General features: G+C 52.6%; 1 protein-coding gene across 3 annotated transcripts in view; it reads left to right on the top strand.

Moving 5' to 3' along the window:
- The window catches only part of SH2D3C (SH2 domain containing 3C), a 41199-nt gene that overhangs the window by 3742 nt on the left and 18401 nt on the right, over positions 1 to 19056 (top strand). The window contains exons 2-3 of one of the 3 annotated variants that reach the window (XM_032165189.2): positions 1034 to 1511; positions 14488 to 14527. In XM_032165189.2, the coding sequence (XP_032021080.1) occupies positions 1034 to 1511; positions 14488 to 14527 (518 nt within the window). Of the gene's footprint in view, positions 1 to 1033; positions 1512 to 3941; positions 4327 to 6355; positions 6722 to 14487; positions 14528 to 19056 lie in introns of those variants that run through there. The other 2 variants (XM_032165193.2, XM_032165192.2) reach the window with 2 other exon arrangements.

Raw genomic sequence — 19056 nt, 5'->3', positions numbered from 1 at the left:
GCCTCAGCCTCTCCGAGTAGCTGGGACTACAGGCGCCCGCCACTACACCCGGCTAATTTTTTTGTATTTTTAGTAGAGACGGGGTCTCACCGTGGTCTCGATCTGCTGACCTCGTGATCCGCCCGCCTCGGCCTCCCAAAGTGCTGGGATTACAAGCGTGAGCCACCGCGCCCGGCCCGAGGCTGGTTTTGAACTCCTGACCTCAAGCAATCCTCCTGGCTCATCTTTCCAAAGTGTTGGGATGACAGGTGTGAGCCACCACACCCAGCCCAGAGACATTTATTGTCATCATCATCATCATCATCATAGTCTTTGCTAATTCTGAATGAGGCTATTCTGTGTGCCAAGCACCATGTCAAGCACGTTATTTATAAGCTTTTCTTCCTTTTTCATTTTTTTTTTTTTAATTTTGAGATGGAGTTTTGCTCTTATTGTCCAGGCTGGAGTGCAATGGTGCAGTCTCGGCTCACTGCAACCTCCGCCTCCTGGGTTCAAGCAATTCTCCTGCTTCAGCCTCCCAAGCAGCTGGGATTACAGGTGCGCCACCACACCCGGCTAATGTTTGTATTTTTAGTAGAGAAGGGGTTTCATCATGTTGTCCAGGCTGGTAAAGAACTCCTGACCTCAGGTGATCCACCTGCCTCGGCCTCCCAAAGTGCTGGGATTACAGGAGTGAGCCACCACGCCTGGCCTAAGCTTTTCTGTAATTCTCACATTGCCTTAGTGGGTAGGTGCTAGAATCTCTATTTTACTGATGTGGAGAATGAGGCTCAGCTTAGAGAGGTCAAGTGACTTGCCTAAGGTCACACAGCTAGGATGTTAAAGAGCAGGAATTCAAGTCCAGGGCCACGTGACCCCAAAGCTCCCATCTTATACCACTTCTAGGGGTGTGTTAACAATTTTAGAAGGGGAGTCTGGGAAGCCCCCAGCCCTCTTTAGCCCCTCACCGAGTGAAACTGCAAGGAATTGTTCATTGTTATTATTGATGTTGACATTGTCATTAACTTCTTTTCCTTCCCTTCCCCTCTGCTAGAGTTCTTCAAGTTCAAGGGCTTTGGGAGTCTCTCCAACCTCCCTCGGTCCTTCACTCTGAGACGATCCTCAGCTCCCATCAGTAGGCAGTCCCATTTGGAGCCTGACACCTTTGAAGCCACGCAGGATGACATGGTGACGGTGCCCAAGAGTCCCCCAGCCTATGCCCGCTCCAGTGACATGTACAGCCACATGGGCACCATGCCTCGCCCCAGCATCAAGAAAGCACAGAACTCACAGGCCGCCCGGCAGGCCCAGGAGGTGGGTCCCAAGCCCAACCTGGTACCGCGAGGTCTACCCGACCCCCCAGGCTTGGAGGCAGCCAAAGAGGTGATGGTGAAGGCCATTGGCCCTCTAGAGGACACCCCAGCAATGGAACCCAACCCTTCAGCAGTGGAGGTAGACACAATCAGAAAGCCTGAGGTCCCCACAGGAGACATAGAAGAGGAGAGACCTCCCAGGGACGTGCACTTAGAAAGGTAGGTGCCCAGGGGCTGGTTGGGACCTGCAGGGATGGCTTCTGTTTTTTTCTTTTTTTTTGACACAGAGTGTTGCTCTGTCTCTCAGGCTGGAGTGCAGTGGTATGATCCCGGTTCACTGCAACCTCTGCCTCCCAGGTTCAAGCAATTCTCCTGCCTCAGCCTCCTGAGTAGCTGGGACTACAGGCGCCCAACACCACGCCGGGCTAATTTTTGTATTTTTAGTAGAGACAGGATTTCACCATGTTGGCCAGGCTGGCCTCGAACTCCTGACCTCAGGTGATCTGCCTGCCTTGGCCTCCCAAAGTGCTGGGATTATAGGCGTGAGCCACCGGGCCCGGGCTTCTTTTTAACCCAGTACACATCTGGGTTAAAAAGAAAAAAACCTACACATTGACCAAGTGCTTACTGTAGACCAGGTACTGTGCTAAACCCTTTACTTGTAATTAGCAAAAGAAAACTGGCAAGGAGAGACTGTTACTGTTTCCATAGGACAGATAAGGAAGCTGAGATTCACAGAGTGACGTCATCTGCCTCAGTCAGGGCGCATATTTGCTAATGACAAAGCCAGCATGTGAACCGAGACCCCCTGCCTCCAAAGCCCCAGTCAGCCTCTAGCATGGGCCCTCAGCTGCTGAATGGGTCCTAAACCCAGTCACTAGACCCCTGCCCTGAACCCCCTCACCCAAATCGTCACCATTAGTTCTGCTGGACAATACCTCCACCTAGTCTAGAAAACCATTTGTCAGCTTAATTTGTTTATAGGGTGAGTTGAGTTCATGTAAAAATACAAATTGTGATGATAGGACAATAGCTCCCATTTAGTAAGCATTTTTACTGGGTATCAAAACAAATATCTCACTGAAGACTCCATAGAAGATTCAATCATTAAGGCTGGGTGCCGTGGCTCATGCCTGTAATCCCAGTATTTTGGGAGGCTAGGAGTTTGAAAACAGCCTGGCCGACACGGTGAAACCCCGTCTCTACTAAAAATACAAAAACTAGCAGGGCGTGGTGGCGCGTGCCTGTGATCCCAGTTACTCAGGAGGTGGAGGCACGAGAATTGCTTGAACTTGGGAGGTGGAGGTTGCAGTGAGCCGAGATCACACCACTGTACTCCAGACTGGGCAACAGAGCAAGACTCAGTCTCAAAAAAAAAAAAAAACAAAACAGATTCAATTATTAGCCCCACTTACAGATTGGGAAACTGAGACTCAGCCAAGGTTACACAGAACCGGGATTTGAGCAGGAATCTGCTTCCTTCCAGAGGCTGCACACTTATGTAGCACATTGGACTCACCACCTTCTCAATCCTAGGGCCATGTCTTTCACACCCGGGGAGACCCCTCAACCCCAGCCAAAGGAGTCCCCGGCTTTTCAATCCTTAGAACCTTTGTCTCAACCACACCAGTCACATGTGCCTGTCGAAATAAAGAAAAAAAGTCAGCTGGCCAGGCGCAGTGGCTCACGCCTGTAATCCCAACACTTTGGGTGGCCGAGGTAGGCCGATCACAAGGTCAGGAGTTCGACACTAGCCTGGCCAAAGAGACCAGCCTGACCAACACGGTGAAACCCTATCTCTACTAAAAATACAAAACTTAGCCAGGCGTGGTGGCAGACACCTGTAATCCCAGCTACTAGGGAAGCTGAGGCAGCAGAATTGCTTGAACCTGGGAGGCAGAGGTTGCAGTGAGCCAAGATCGCGCCAGCCTGGGTGACAAAGTGAGACTTCAACTCAAAAAAAAAAAAAAAAAAAAAAGTCAGTTGAGCAAAAGTAATTGTAGGGCCAGAGTTCTGGGACCTTTCTTTCTTTTTTTTTTTCTGGTAACTTTCTTGAGCAGCTTTTTCCTGAGACACCAAGCACAGCCTCTGTCTCTGAGCTGTAATTGCCTAGACCCCTGATCAGTGAGGAGGACCATGTAAAGGGGTAGAGTGAATCCAGTCCAGATTCTGCTTCTTACTGGCTGCATGACTGGACAAATCTGTTCCTCTCTTGGAGCCTCAGTTTCTCATCTGATAAATGGACATAACAACAGCACCTACCTGGTCGGGTTGTGGTGAGGATTCAAGAATAACATACCTGTAAAATCTCAACACAGTGGCTGGCATGCTGCACTCAGTAAATGGGAATGCTATATTTACGGTTAATAGAACTCATGTTTTTCCACCATCCCCGGCTGCCTTCTGCCATCACCTCCTACATTCGTCCTCATTCGGGCGTAGAGGAACAAGGATTGTATGTAGCTGAGAGGGCCTGATGATGGGTCCTGGGGCGTTCTAAGACACCCCAAGGTATGAGACTGCACCAGAAGCCTGGCCCCTCCCACCCAGGGAAGCCGAGTTTCGCGGGAGCGGGGCGGGGCGGGGTGGGGCGAGGCGAGGCGGAGTTGAGGGCGTGTCTAGGGGCGTGGCCTACCCCAGGCTGCGCGAGGAGAGCTGCTGGGGAAGCGAGCGCTGGAGCCGGGCGGGCGAGGCGGAAGGGTGTGCTAGGGCACGCGGCCTTCCCGACACTGACTGATGGGGAGGGGGCGGAGCGAGACCGCAGGCGAAGGGCCGTGTCCGAGGCGGAGAGCGTCCTTCCCTGCCGGTGGAGTAGGCGGTGGAGCGGGGCCAGGCAAGGAGCGCAGGGGCGTGTCCGGAAGGCGTGGTCTACAGGTCAGTCTCCGCCCCCGGAGTCCGGCACTGAACTCCGCAGCTCCGTGGCCTGAGAAAGGAGGGAGCCGCTGGGCTTAGGAGGTCCCCGGGCTGCCGGCGGCGACAGCGGGGGAAGCATGACTGCTGTGGGTCGAAGGTGCCCCGCGCTGGGGTCCCGAGGGTGAGTGACCGAGCTGGGCCTGGGGAGGGCCAGCGGGGAGCAGGAGAGATCGAAAGGAGGAAACCTGCACCCCTGGGGCAACTGACAAATTTGGGGGTGGGGTTAGCATCAGGGACTTTTCTAAGCCAGCTTTCTTTGGGTGTAACTTTGTCACCGCAAGTCAGGCATCTGCTTATCTACTCTACACAACAGCCCCAGGAGAGAAGTACTACTATCACCCCCATTTTATAGATGAGGGAAGAAAGATTGCCTGCCGAGTTTGACACAGCCAGTAAGCGTCAGAACCAGGGTTTAATCCCAGCTTCCTGGCCCATGCTCTTAACACCTTGGCAGCACATTCCTCTCCAGCAGGGCCAGGGCTGCTGAGAAAGGTGGCCTTGAGAAACCTTGAGAATGGCAAGTCCAGGACCCAGCCCAAGCCTTCTTCGCCTGTGGACAGAGCTCTGGTGGGCCTAACAGTGCCTCTGGCATCATGCTTAGCCAGGAGCTGACCAAGGAAATGAAGAGACTCTTCCCCTCCAGCATCTGAAGTGTCCCGAGGAGGATGGGGTTAGCAGACCAGATTGAGCCCCCTTCTGGTGCCCCGGGACCCAGTGCTCCATCTGCCCCCCAGGGACTGTTGAACATTCTTTCCAGAAGTCCCTGAACCTCAACCCTGTGCCCTGGAGTCAGGGGAGCAGCCTGGCCCATGAGATCTCAGACTAGCCCTGCCCCATTCTGGTCTTTAGTCTCCCAAGTAGCCCAGGTGGGCCTGAGATGGTCTCTGAGGATCCATCCAGTTTGGGGAGGAGGACATTTGGGAAATGCCAGTGAGCAAGTTCGGGGGCCCTGTTCCTGAGTGTCTAGAGGAGGCCGTCCCAGGCCTAAGCTGGGGAGACAGCGTCCCTCCCCCACCCCTGGGGAGGCAGGGTGCACCTGGAGCAGGAGGAAGGAAGGGGAAGAGGTGAGGCTGCAGGGGTTTCCTGGTGTCCTGTTCCCTGCTGAGATCATGGGGATGAAGAGGAAGGAGGGAGGAGGGACCTTTAGCTCCCCCCCCAAAAAAGGAAAGCACCAGCCTAGCCTGCCCCCTACCTCCCAAGGACCCTCAGTCTTCTGCAGGTCCCAGAGAGGCACCCTCCCTCCTCAATCCATCTTACAGAAGAGGAAGCAGAGGCCTGGAGAGGGACAGGAAGCCCCAGCACTCCCTATCCCACGCCCACCCACACTGGAATTGTCAGGCGAGGGTCCCACCAGGCATGATCACCAGCTGACAACCAGCAAGCACCTGACAGGTGTTGTCTAGCTCAACACTAGACTGGGGTGTGAGATGGGAGCCTCTACTTGCCCCATTTTGCCAGTGAGGAGACTGAGGCTTAGAGAGGGGAAGGGACTCTCCTGGGGTCACAGAGAAATTGGGTGTCAGGCCTAACTATTTGATCCCAGGCCTGACTAGGTCCTAAGCCCAAGCTCAACCACTAGTTCACATTTCCCCTCTTGCAAGTAAAAATCTCAAAGCTTTTCCTTTTCTTTTTTCTTTCTTTCTTTTTTTTTTTTTTCCAAGACGGAGTTTTGCTCTCGTTGCCCAGGCTGGGGTGCAATGGTGTGATCTCGGCTCACCGCAACCTCCACCTCCTGGGTTCAAGTGATTCTCCTGCCTCAGCCTCCCAAGTAGCTGGGATTACAGGCGTGCGCCACCACGCCTGGCTAATTTTTTTTTTTTTTTGTATTTTTAGTAGAGACGTAGTTTCTCCATGTTGGTCAGGCTGATCTCGAACTCCTGACCTCAGGTGATCCGCCCGCTTCAGCCTCCCAAAATGCTGGGATTACAGGCGTGAGCCATCGCGCCCAGCCAGCTTTTTCTACCATTATTTCAAATGACTTCCCATGACCCCCTGGAAAGGAGCCCATTTTACAGATGAAGATGTTGAGATTTTTGTGAGGCTAATAACTTGCTTGAGTTGATGCAGTTAGTTGAATGGGAATGATACTCATTTTCATTTTGACTGAGGTACAGCTATGCCTCAGACACTGTTCTAGGTTCTGGGAGATAGCAGTGAGCATGGCAGACAAAACCTTGCCCTCATGAAGTCCCCATTCCAGGGCAGGGGAGACAGATAACAGACAAGATAAATGAGTTCTGTGGTCGACTAGAAGAGAAAAGCCTTACCGAGAAAATTTAAAATCAGCTCTAGAATTGGTTGGCAAAAATGGGGAGTGGCTGGTGGTGCCAATTTAAGAAGGTTAGCCAGGAAGAAAGGCTCAGTGAGGAAGTGGTGTTTGAACAAAGGAGACGAAGGGACAAACCCTCTTGCTGTCTGGAAAGGAGCATACCAGGCCAAGGGAACAGCGCGTATAAAGGCCCTGAGGTGGCCTGTTTGAGGAACAGCAGAGACCACTGTGGCCAGGGCAGAGCAAGGTGGGGAGAACCGGGAGGGGTGGGCTGGGAGGCTGGGATGGAAATGGGAGCAGATAACGTAGGGCCTGGAAGAGCCCAGCGAGGACCTGGCTTTGGCGCTGAGCAAAACGGGAGCCATTGCTGGCCTTGAGCAGCGGCAGGCACCACTGTGACTTATGTTTTTAAAAGACCTCTTTTAGGAGAATCTTTTCTGTATTTGATATTTTTTTGAGACAGGGGCTTTATTCTGTTGCCCAGGCTAGAGTGCAGCGGCTCAATCATAGCTTGCTGCAGCCTCGAACTTTTAGGAGGATCTGATTGCTGTTCTGTGTCGCTTTTTAGTGCCTCATCTGAGTGTCCTTTGCCTCCCACCTAGAGATCCAAGCCCCTACCCTCACTCCCAAGGGGCTGTTTGGAAGGAAACGGAGACTTGAGAACCAGGGGTACCCTGTGTTGCCCCTGCCCCAGCCCTGGTGCCAGGCACTGAAAACAGGCCAGGATACTCCCCCCACCACTCCATTTCCTTTTGGAATGTTGATTCTGGTCCAAGAATTCCCAACTCTCCCCAGAGTCCCACGACCCTCTCGGCCCTGCAGGGTGACGTCAGCTGCCGGGCATCTGGTAGCGATTACCCACCAGGGGTGGGGGTCGTGGTGGGCCGCGTCTGTGCAGCCTCTTCAGGCTCTGGGAGGCTAGTCCTTGTCTTCCGAAGGGGCCCAGCTGCTCCTGGCTCTCATTTCCTGTGGAGACTTTCTCACAGTCCTTGAGACCCCCGGACGCCTTGGGCTGTGGGAACTGGGCTGGCTTGGGAAGGATGGGCTGTTCCCCCGACCCCTAGCTGGATCCACATCCCCCCAAACCCTCAGGGGACCCTGCTGCAGGCTGCTGGACCTGCATGGGGTGAGGGCTGGGGAGGATAGGGGTCAGGTACAGCAGTAGCTCAGAGGCCCACTGACCGTGTGACCTTGAGCCAGTCCCTTTTCTTCTCTGAGCCTTAGTTTCCCCATCAGTAAATTGAGAACAATGACAGCACCTGCTTCATAGAGTCACTGTGAGGACGGGATATGTCAGGTGGAGCATTTATTCTGGGCTGGGCCCAAGCAAGTACCAGTAAACAGGAGCTACTCATGCTGTAGAAGGGGAAACTGAGGCCAGATGAGAGGGACTTGCCCAGAGCCACGCCACTTCCTACCTCCCAGCCGAGGGCCCTCTCAGGCTCCACCCCGTTTCCTCTTCCTGACATTGGTTCTGGGCTCTGGTTGAAATGTTGTGTTTTTGTTTGTCTGTTTCTTTGCCTTCCCTCTCTAGCTTCTCCTCCTCTGCACCCAGAAGTGGCTCCCAATGTCTGGGGGAGTCCGCCCATGTATGGAACAGAGAATTAGACATCAGGCCATCTGGTTCTAGTCTGAGCAGCTGCATACCCTGGGTCAAGTTACAAGCTTCAGTTTTCTCCCCTGTAAAATGGGGCTTCGAGATCACAGGCATTCCCTCAGCCGCTAGCACTCAGTAGATGCCTTTTCTTTTCTCTCTTCTTTGGCAGGTTTTGAGACTTGGGCGGCAGCTCTCAGGGCCCAGCATCCTCAGCTCCGCCCTGGGAAGAATGGCCCCTGCTCTGCCTTCTCCTTACAGGGCTGTCGCCCATCCTGAGCTCCTGCTAGACACCGCAGCCCACTCAGGAAAACTGAGGGCTCCAGACGGTGGAGAGGGAGCAGAATGTGCTGGGCACAATGGTGGCCCATCTTGGGGAGTGGGGCAGGGCTAAAGCCAAGAGTCTTCCCGGCAGGGAATCCCACAGGCCCCATAGCTGGTGTCCTGGGAGAGATGGGGCTTTCCACCCAGCTCTTTTTGCCCAGGGCCTTTAAGGGCTGAGAAGCTCAGAGCAGGCAGGTGCCTGTTGCTTCTCTGCGGTGGGTGAGTGAAGATGGGAGTGAAGGAAGGAAAGAGGCTGGGCACAGGGCTCACGCCTGTAACCCCAGCACTTTGGGAGGCCAAGGCAGGTGGATCCCCTGGTGCCAGGAGTTCAAGACCAGCCTGGCCAACATGGTGAAACCCCATCTCTACTAAAAATACGAAAACTAGGCCGGGCGCGGTGGCTCACGCTTGTAATCCCAGCACTTTGGGAGGCCGAGGCGGGCGGATCACGAGGTCAGGAGATCGAGACCACGGTGAAACCCCGTCTCTACTAAAAAATACAAAAAATTAGCCGGGCGTGGTGGCGGGCGCCTGTAGTCCCAGCTACTCGGAGAGGCTGAGGCAGGAGAATGGCTTGAACCTGGGAGGCAGAGCTTGCAGTGAGCCGAGATTGCGCCACTGCACTCCAGCCTGGGCGACAGAGCGAGACTCCGTCTCAAAAAAAAAAAAAAAAAATACGAAAACTAGCCGGGCATGGGGGCTCAGCCTGTAGTCCCAGCTACTCAGGAGGCTGAGGCAAGAGAATCACTTGAACCCGGGAGGCGGAGGTTGCAGTGAGCCGAGATCATGACACTGCACTCCAGCCTGGGCAACAGAGCAAGACTCCATCTCAAAAACAAACAAACAAAAAACAGGAAGGAAAGAAACTTCAGCCCCCCAGGAGGGGCATGGTGGGAGGGTGGCAGATCTTCATGGGTGGAGCCTGGGGCAACAAGAGGAGCCCCACATGGGCCAGGGAACCTTGCACCCCTCCTTCTCATGTGGTCCTCACAGCCCCTCTGGGGAGATAGTTATAATGTGCCCACTTTACAGATGACGAAGTTGAGCTTCAGAGAGGGAAGGCAGGGAGCCAGGGATCAGGGGCAGGGGAAAAGCTGAAAGGCAGGTGGCAGAGGTTGGGGAGGTCTCCACTTGAGGACATATGTCCAGGCCTCAAGGCCCAAGGGAACAGACAGGGACAGAGAGCAGACAGGCCTGTGCAGAGGACCAGGTCACCCTCATGAAAGAGGGCCAGGGTGGGGCAGGACGGCAGCCTCTCCCTACCCCTTCTCCTACAGGGCCCCTGGGGGAACGTCACCCTTCCTTCTGGCCCATGATGAAGGCCCTGAGGGTGAAGCTCAGATTTAAACATGCATTGGGGGAAAATAAGGATAATGGGCTTTAATTGCTGCTCATTAATCCAATTAATTAAGCTAATGTATGCAATAAGTGGTATCAGTTATCAGAACAAATCAGTTAATACAGGCAGTGAAAGGGGTTATTTAAATAATTAATGCTGATGATTAATGGGACTGATTTAGCTCAATTGTCACTATTATTTATTAATTGATTTCACCACTAATATGGCAGGAGAACTCTCTTTTAGGTTTGTAAAATGAGGAATAAATAAATTAATTAGTGGAGCTGAGTTTTGAAAATGGATGCTTTGATTCCTGGATTTGATCATTACAATGGGAGGGAGAGTTTTCTAGAAATCCCCAAGCAAACTGAGCTCTGAAGGCTGAGTAGGAATGACCCTACTCAGGGAGCGCCTCAGGGAGCGAGGACATTCTAGGCAGAGGGAACAGCACGTGCAAAGGTCCTGAGGCTGCAGGGGGTGGAGCTCTTTGGAGGAAGTTTGGGGAGGCCAGAGTGCAAGGAAGGGAGAGGAGAGAGAAGAGATTTGACCAGCAGAGACTGGGTCACAGATGGCCCAGCCAGGAGGACTAGACTTTGTCCTCAGGGCTGCGGGGGCTGCTGTGACACTCATTCATTCATTCAAAAAAATATATTTACTAAGTTCCTGATGGTTCTTGACATTGTCTAGACAGAAACACAAACCCTTGTCCTTGTGGGGCTGACGTTCTAGTGAGAGGAGCTAGTCCCTGCGTGAGAGGAAATGCGTGCTAAGTCAGATGAGGGGTCAGAGCAGAATTAAGCAGGGAAGGGAAAGTGGTAGTGGAGGAAGATCACACTTTCAGAAAGGGTGGCCAGGGAAGGCCTTGCTGAGAAGGGGACATTTTAGTGAAGAACTGAAGGAGGGGTTGGGTATGGTCGCTCACACCTGTAATCACAGCACTTTGGGAGGCTTAGATGGGAGGATCGCTCCAGCCAGGAGGTCGAGGCTACGGTGGCCATGATCTCACCACTGCATCCCAGCCTAGACGACAGAGTGAGACTCTGTCTCAAAAAAAAGAACTGAAGGGCCAGGCATGGTGGCTCATGCCTGTAATCCCAGCACTTTTTGGGAGGCTGAGGCAGGCAGATCACCTGAGGTCAGGAGTTCAAGACCAGCCTGGCCAACATGGCGAAACCCCGTCTCTGCTAAAAATACAAAAAATTAGCCCAGCATGGTGGTGGTCACCTGTAATCCCAGCTACTTGGGAGGCTGAGGCAGGAGAATCACTGGGACATGGGAGGCGGAGGTTGCAGTCAGCCAAGATCGCACCACTGTACTCCAGCCCGGGCGATGGAGCGAGACTCCGTCTCAACAACAACAACAACAACAACAGCAACAACAACAACAAAAAAGAGCAGGAGGGAGGGAACCCAGGGGATAACTGCAGGAAAAATATTCCAGGCAGCAGGAATAGAAAGTGCAAAGACCCTGAGGTGGGGTGGGGGAGATGGAGCAGTGCGGGTGAGGGGGACTGTGGTGGGCCGTGGGGTCAGTGTGCAAGGCTGTTTCCAGGACCTTGGCTCTTACTGTGAGTGAAGCTGGGGGCCACGCAAGTGGGTCGGAGCAGAGGAAAGCTGTGATCTGGCCTTCATTTGAACAGGACTGCTGTGGCTGCTGTGCGGGGAGAATAGGTCTCAGGGACACAGATGGAGGCAGGGAGGCCAGTGGGAGGTGGTGATGATAGTCCAGGCAAGTGATGGCAGCGATTGTAACTGGACATGGTCATTGTGCCTTGGACATGTCAGAGTGTTGTAGCGCCACCCCATGGTGAGGCCATGGGGTGAAAGAGTGGCCCCAGAGCCTCAGCTTCCCTGACCTGGTCCTCTGCCCTGAGCACCCCTATAGGATCTGGCCACCCTAGTCAGGCCTGATCTCTTGTGCAGGCACCCTGTCTCCAAGGCTCTGCCCCTGTCCCAGTCCCAGAGCCCGAGGGGAAGTACAGGAAGCAGGAGGAAGCGCTGGGTTGATCCAGTGTCCTGGCCAATCTGTTCCCAGCAGTGGGAGGATTTCCGGGCCTGAATAGCAGGAAATGTTGGGATGGGACGCCTCACCCGGGAAAAGTGGGCGGAGGTGGATGGGGGAGGGGCCCTACTCTACCTCACTCCCACTGCTGCTGGACAGAGAGAACCCAAAAGCCTACTGTTGCTGGGCTGTAGCTTGAGGGACAGTGGTTAGTTACCAGCTAGGGCTTTCTAGGAGAGAAGACTAGCGATGAAGAACCCTAGAATGTTAGAACAGGGAGGGCTATCAGACAATGTCTCAAGGAGGAGCTTTTGGCTTTAGGATTGGGGGAACTCACAATTTTATTTTTTATCTTGGCTTTCTTTTGTTTGTAAATACTAGGCCCCTGTATTTGAGGAGGAGGTCCGATATTCGACCTCCCCTCCCCATTTTGCAGATGGGAAGGCCTAGGCCTTTCTTAGCCAGAGAACCTGGACCCAGCCTAACAACCTTAATGATGACAGCGATTAACAATTAAAATTGGCTGTTTACTATTCATGCAACCCCTTTAAGCAATATTTCTTTCTTTCAACCTCTTCTTCTTGGGTTCAAGTGATTCTCCTGCCTCAGCATCCCAAGTAGCCAGGATTACAGGCCTTCACTGCCATGACCGGCTAATTTTTCTTTAAGCAATATTTCTTTTTTTTTTTTTTTTTTTTTTTTTTTTTTTGAGACGGAGTCTGGCTCTGTCGCCCAGGCTGGAGTGCAGTGGCGCAATCTCGGCTCACTGCAAGCTCCGCCTCCCGGGTTCACGCCATTCTCCTGCCTCAGCCTCTCCGAGTAGCTGGGACTACAGGCGCCCGCCACCACGCCCGGCTAATTTTTTTGTATTTTTAATAGAGACGGGGTTTCACCGTGGTCTCGATCTCCTGACCTCGTGATCCGCCCGCCTCGGCCTCCCAAAGTGCTGGGATTACAAGCGTGAGCCACCGCGCCCGGCCGTTAAGCAATATTTCTTGAGCTCCTGCAGGCACTGTGTTGGGGACTGGGTCTGAATGGTGATTTAGACAAAGTCAACACTTTCATAAGGGCATCAGATAATTAAGTCAACAAATAAATATGAAGTGGCCATTTCAGGGAGAAATTGCAAAAATTGAAAATAAAGTAGGGTTGGGAACACAGAGTGAAGGAACGAGGGACTGTTTGAGGTGGGGAGGTCAGGGAATGCTTCTCCGAAGAGGTGACATTAAGCAAAGCCCTGAATAAAGAGGGAGGAGGGACAAGCTTCATGAAGCCCTTGGGGAAGAGCATTCCAGGCAGAGGGAACAGCAAGTGCGAAGGCCCTGTGGCCGGAACAAGTTGCCAAGGAGGGTGGGGCAGAGGCAGGATAAGGGACATGAGGTGCGAGGGAGACAGCCTGGAGGGTTGGCAGGGTGGCTGTCGGGTACAGCAGGCCACACAGGGCCTTGTGGTTTGGAGAACAGGTAAGCCAATTTATGTCTGTTTTTCTGGCATAATCGTGGTACCCTCTTTACTCTCACAAAGGAAGAAAAGTTCTGGTTTGGATGATAAATTGCATGACCACGGAGAGGAGTTTAGATTTTGTTCTTCTACAGATGGGAGCCGCTGAAGGGCTGAGGATGGTGTGTTTGCCATCAAATGCTTAGGTTGTAAGCTTAGGTGCCTTCTGGCCTTGGGGCAGAAGCTGACTGTGGGTGACAGTGGACACGGAGCCCGAGGGAAGGCTCCTCTGCTCCACTGGAGACACGAGGGTGGCCCTGCTGTGGGGACGGGGTGGACATGCGGAGAGGATTCTGACGGCGGAGCAGCAGGATTTCCTGGTGGACTGGGTGTGGAGCTGAATGGAAGAGAGGGGGCACAAAGGACCACAAGGCTTTTGGCCAAAGCTGCAGGAAAGAGGAAACTGACATCAGCTGAGATGGGGAAGATGGGGAGGGGGCAGGGAGGAGCCACAGTTCTGCTTTGGATACGACAAGTTGAAGATGGCCTTCAGATATCCAAGGGGAGGTGTCCAGGAGGTAGTTGGGTTTCCGATTCTGGGGTTGGAGGGGCAGGTCCAGGCTGCCTGAGGGTAGGGGTAGCATTTAAGGCCGTGCAGTAGGGGGAGTGGTTCACGGTGGCCCTCAGGAGGAAGGAAGGAAAAACAGCCACCTCTGGCCTCTGGCCTCTCCAGGCTCTCCACCCTGGGGGCAGAATCAATTCCGTAGCCCTCTGGCACCGGCAGTGGCACCGCAGTTGGCTGGGCAGTGGCTGTGACTGGGTCACTCTACCCTAGGAAGTGAGCGCAGGGTAGGAGGACGGGCTGATCCCCACTTGGGGCCCTCCAGTGTTTAGAGTCAGGGATGAGGGGGGTGGGGTGGGAGGAGGGGGTGGGGAAGGCAGACAGAAGAAGAAAACCAGGGAAGCGTGGTGTGCGAAGTCCAGTGAAGAAAGTGGTTTGGGAGCAGGCGCCATAATAAGCATGTAATGTCCATCACGCCCTGAGTCCTTGAGTCAACGCCATTGGGCAGAGGCTGTCATTATTCCTGATTTACGGATACGAAATGCAGGCTCAGAGAGGTGAAGGGACTTGCCTAGGGGTGCACAGCTGGAAAGTGAAGGAGCCAGGCCAGCTGTTAAGTGCCCCCTCCTGCCTTCAGGGTGATCCTGCTGGGGTCCTAAGGGCCAGGTGCTGGCCCCAGGCAGGCAGGCAAGAGACTGGCAGCTGGGGAGCCAAGCAGGGCTGGGGACGCTCACTTGTCTTTTCTCCTTCCAGGGCTGCTGGAGAGCCGGAGGCTGGCGGCGACTATGTGAAGGTAGGAGGGGCTGGGCCAGGGGTTGGTTAGAGGACACTGAAGGTCTCAGAGCCTGTTCCATGACGGGTGGGCAGAGCCCTTCCTCAAGCCTTGTTAGGAGCCAGACTTCGCTGTGTATTCCCAGGAGGGGAGGTTCTCAGAGTTGAGGCAGCATTTGGATCCAGTTTCATTCTCAGCACCTTCTTCCTACACCAGCTATTATTCTCTCCCGGCCTGAAACCCAGGGCATCCCAATATTTGATATCATCTGACCCCACCCACTTGCCAGCTGGACGGGGCCCCAACAGTGTCTCCATGTAAAGGATGCAGCTTTCCAATCCCACCCAATCTTTCTACACCTACTGTGTGCTGGCGCTGGGAGCAGGGAGCAGGAGAGGATGACTCAGTTCTTTATCACAGATAATGGGCACAGCTCAGATTTACCCAAAGCTTAATTTATCTTGGGCACTGGGAACATTGAAATGCAGTTTTGGCCGGGCACGGTGGCTCATGCTTGTAATCCCAGCACTTTGGGATGCCAAGGTGGGTGGATCACCTGAGGTCAGGAGTTCAGGACCAGTCTGGCCAACATGGTGAAACCCCATCTCTACTAAAAATACAAAAAATTAGCCAGAAGTGGTGGTGCATGCCTGTAATCCCAGCTACTCAGGAAGCTGAGGCAGGAGAATTGCTTGAACCCAGGAGGCGGAGGTTGCAGTGAGCTGAGATTGCGCCACTGCACTCCAGCCTGGGAAAAAAGAAAAAAAAAAAGAAAATGCAGTTTTGAAATAACAATGATAGTAATGATAATAATCATAAATAACATATTGAGTGCCTACTGTGTGCAGACTCTGTGCTGGCTGCTAGACACTGGAGGAGAGGCATTCTTTACATGAGAGCTCTTTGGTTTTCTCCCTCATCACTGGGTAGGGAGAGCCTTCTTGTGCCCATTTACAGATGGGAAACTTGAGGTCCAGAGAAGTGCAGTGACTTGCCCTGGGTCACATTACTTTTTTTCTTTTTTTTTTATGCTTTAAGTTCTGGAGTAACACATTCATGTGCAGAACGTGCAGGTTTGTTACATAGGTATACACATGCCAAGGTGGTTTGCTGTACCTGTCAACCCATGATCTACATTAGGTATTTTTCCTAATGCTATCCCTCCCCTAGCCCCCTACACCACACACTTTTAATGGTGAAAACCACAATTACTTTTGCACCAACCTGATATTATGAGGAAGAACTGGGATTACACCCCAAGTTTGATGCCAGGACTATAGCCAAAGCCCTTGGCCTTCTACCCCCAGGAGCCCCCACCCTGAGCAACGCCCTGTGCTGAGTACTAAAAATAGGCAGAGGGCAATCAGCACCAGGCCCTGAATTCAAAAGGCTCCTGGTCCATGTGGGACCCATGGAAGAAGCATATAGTGCTTTGCGCTTGTTTTTTGTAATCCATCAGATTCAACTTTTATTTTTATTATTATTTCTTTTAAGAGATGGGATCTCATTCTGTCTCTCACTGCAGCCTTGAGCTCCTGGGCTCGAGCAATCCTCCCACCTTAGCCTCCTAAGTCCCTGGGACTACATGTGTGTGCCACTGCTTATTAAAAAAAAAAAAAAATTTTTTTTTTTTTTTTTGGGACAGAGTCTCACTCTGTTGCCCAGGCTGGAGCGCAGTGGCGCGATTTCGGCTCACTGCAAGCTCTGCCTCCCGAGTTCACACCATTCTCCTGCCTCAGCCTCCCGAGTAGCTGGGACTATAGGCGTCTGCCACCACAATCAGCTAATTTTTTGTATTTTTAGTAGAGACGGAGTTTCACCGTGTTAGCCAGGATGGTCTCCATCTCCTGACTTCGTGATCCGCCTGCCTCGGCCTCCCAAAATGCTGGGATTACAGGCGTGAGCCACCACGCCCGGCCAAAAAAAAAAATTTTTTTAAAGATGGGGTTTCACTATGTTGCCCAGGCTGGTCTCAAAAGCCTGGCCTCAAGTGATCCTCCTATCTCAGCCTCCCAAACTGCTGGGAATACAAGCACGAGTGACCACACCCAGCAGATCCAAATTTTAGTCCCATCAAAGCATGATGGACCAGGCACAGTGGCTCAGGCTGGGCACAGTGGCTCATGCCTGTAATCCCAGCACTTTGGGAGGCCGAGGCAGGCAGATCACCTGAGGTTAGCAGTTCGAGACCAGCCTGGCCAACATGGCAAAATCCTATCTCTACTAAAAATACAAAAATTAGCCAGGCGTGGTGGCACATGCCTGTAATCCCAGCTACTGGGGAGGCTGAGGCAGGAGACTTCCTTGAACCCAGGAGGCAGAGGTTGCAGTGAGTCGAGATAGCACCACTGTACTCCAGCCTGGGCGACAGAGCAAGACTCAGTCTCAAAAGAGATAAAAAAAAAAAAAAAAAAGCATGATGTAGGCTGATATAAAAACCCCCACAAAACTAAAAAACAAATTTTAGTCTGAGATCTGCCACTTACTTGCCACTGGATTTGGGTGTGGCATTGCCTCCCTGAGCCTGTGTTTGACTGTGTGAAATGGTAACAGGGGTGCTTCCAACCCAGGGTTGCTATGGCTTCAGTGAGCCTGTGGCCGTGAGTGGGCGACCTGGGCCTGGAACAGGGCGGGCTGGCCTAGCTCCTCACCGCAGGGACATTTCATCACCCTGAGATGCTACCTGCCTAACTGTATGTAAGTGACTAGTAATGGAGCAGCGTGGGAAGTCCTCAGATTGCTGCCCCCTCACCATCACCAGAAGCTGTGGGAGCTCCAGAGGTAGGGGATGACTTTTAGCTGGGGAGCTGGGGACCTGGAGATCAAGGAAAGCTTTCTGGAGGAGGAGGCATTGGAGCCAGGCCATTGCAGTTGACTGGGAACATTCACTGAGATCTCTCCATGAATGAAATGCTGGAAAGGAGGCAAAGTTAAGCAGAGATGGGTAGGAGAGTGGTCCTGGCAGAGGCAGGAGTGTGGACAAAGTCAGAAAGTAAACTGCGTGAGCCCAGAAACAGAGCCCAGGGTAGCAGCAAGTCGAGCAGAAATTCCAGAACCCTTATGCCACCGTGGGAGGGAGGACCTGGGGAAAACCAACACCAAAGCCAATGGGTGGAATGCAGGGGGGCATATTTCAGCATCCCATAGACCCCAGCTGCCTGGTAAGGTAGTGAGATCCCTGTGAAGAATGTTAGCTTTATATTTTTTTCCTTTAGTTTATTTTTAGGGGTTAAAAATGTAGGTTTTTCTTTTTTTTTTTTTTTCAACATCGTAAAATAAATAATACCTGCTCAGTAGAACTGATTAAACAGTCTCTCAAAGGACAAAGTCAAAGGAATGTTAATTTTAGTTTTAAGACTCAGATGAGGTTCCGGGCGCAGTGGCTCATGCCTGTAATCCCAGCAATTGGGAGGCCACAGTAGGGGGGTCATTTAAGGCCAGGAGTTCGAGACCAGCCTGGGCAACATAGCCAGATCCTACCTCTACAAAAAATATATTAAAATTAGCTGGGAAGGCTGGGTGCGGTGGCTCACACCTGGGCTCACACCTGTAATCCCAGCACTTTGGGGGCCTTGGGCCTTGGTATTGGGTGGCCAAGGCAGGTGAATCACTTGAGGCCAGGAGTTTGAGACCAGCCTGGCCAAGATAGTGAAACCCCTCTACTAAAAATACAAAAAACTGGCTGGGTGCAGTGGCTCATGCCTGTAATCTCAGCACTTTGGGAGGCCGAGGCAGGTGGATCACCTGAGGTCAGGAGTTCAAGACCAGCCTGGCCAACGTGGAGAAACCCCATCTCTACTAAAAAAATGTTATAAAAAAGTTATCCAGGCTTGGTGGCACACTACTGTAATCCCAGCTACTCAGGAGGATGAGGCAGGAGAATTGCTTGAATCTGGGAATTAGAGGCTGCAGTGAGCTGAGATCTTGCCACTGCACTCCAGCCTGGGCGATGGAGCGAGACTCCATTTCAAAATAATAATAATAATAATAATAATAATAATAATAATAAATTGGGTATGGTGGTGCACGCCTGTAATCCCAGCTATTCGGAGCTACTCAGGTGGCTGAGGCATGAGAATCACTTGAACCCAGGAGGCAGAGGCTGCAGTGAGCCGATATTGAGCCACTGCACTCCAACCTGGGTGACAGAGTGAGACTGTCTTGAAAAAAAAAAAAAAAGCTGAGCATGGTGGTGCGCACCTCTAATCCCAGCTACTCGGGAGGCTGAGGCAAGAGAATTGCTTGAGCCCAGGAGGTCAGTGCTGCAGTGAGCTGTGATTATGCCACTGCACTCCAGCCTGGGTGACAGAGGGATACCCTGCCTCTTTAAAAAAAAAAAAAAAAACAAATGAGGGTTAAAAGGAATCAATAGTTGGGTTCCAAAAGCCCCCTCCTAGGCCGGGCGCGGTGGCTCATGAGTGTAATACCAGCACTTTGGGAGGCCGAGGTGGGCAGATCACTTGAGGTCAAGAGTTCAAGACCAGCCTGGCCAACATGGTGAAACCCCATCTCTATGAAAAAAAAAAAATTAGCCAAGCATGGTGGCATGC

This window comes from Hylobates moloch, unplaced genomic scaffold, assembly GCF_009828535.3.
Source record: "Hylobates moloch isolate HMO894 unplaced genomic scaffold, HMol_V3 SCAFFOLD_10, whole genome shotgun sequence".
NCBI lineage: Eukaryota > Metazoa > Chordata > Mammalia > Primates > Hylobatidae > Hylobates > Hylobates moloch.
This window is presented reverse-complemented; position numbering and strand designations above follow the sequence as displayed.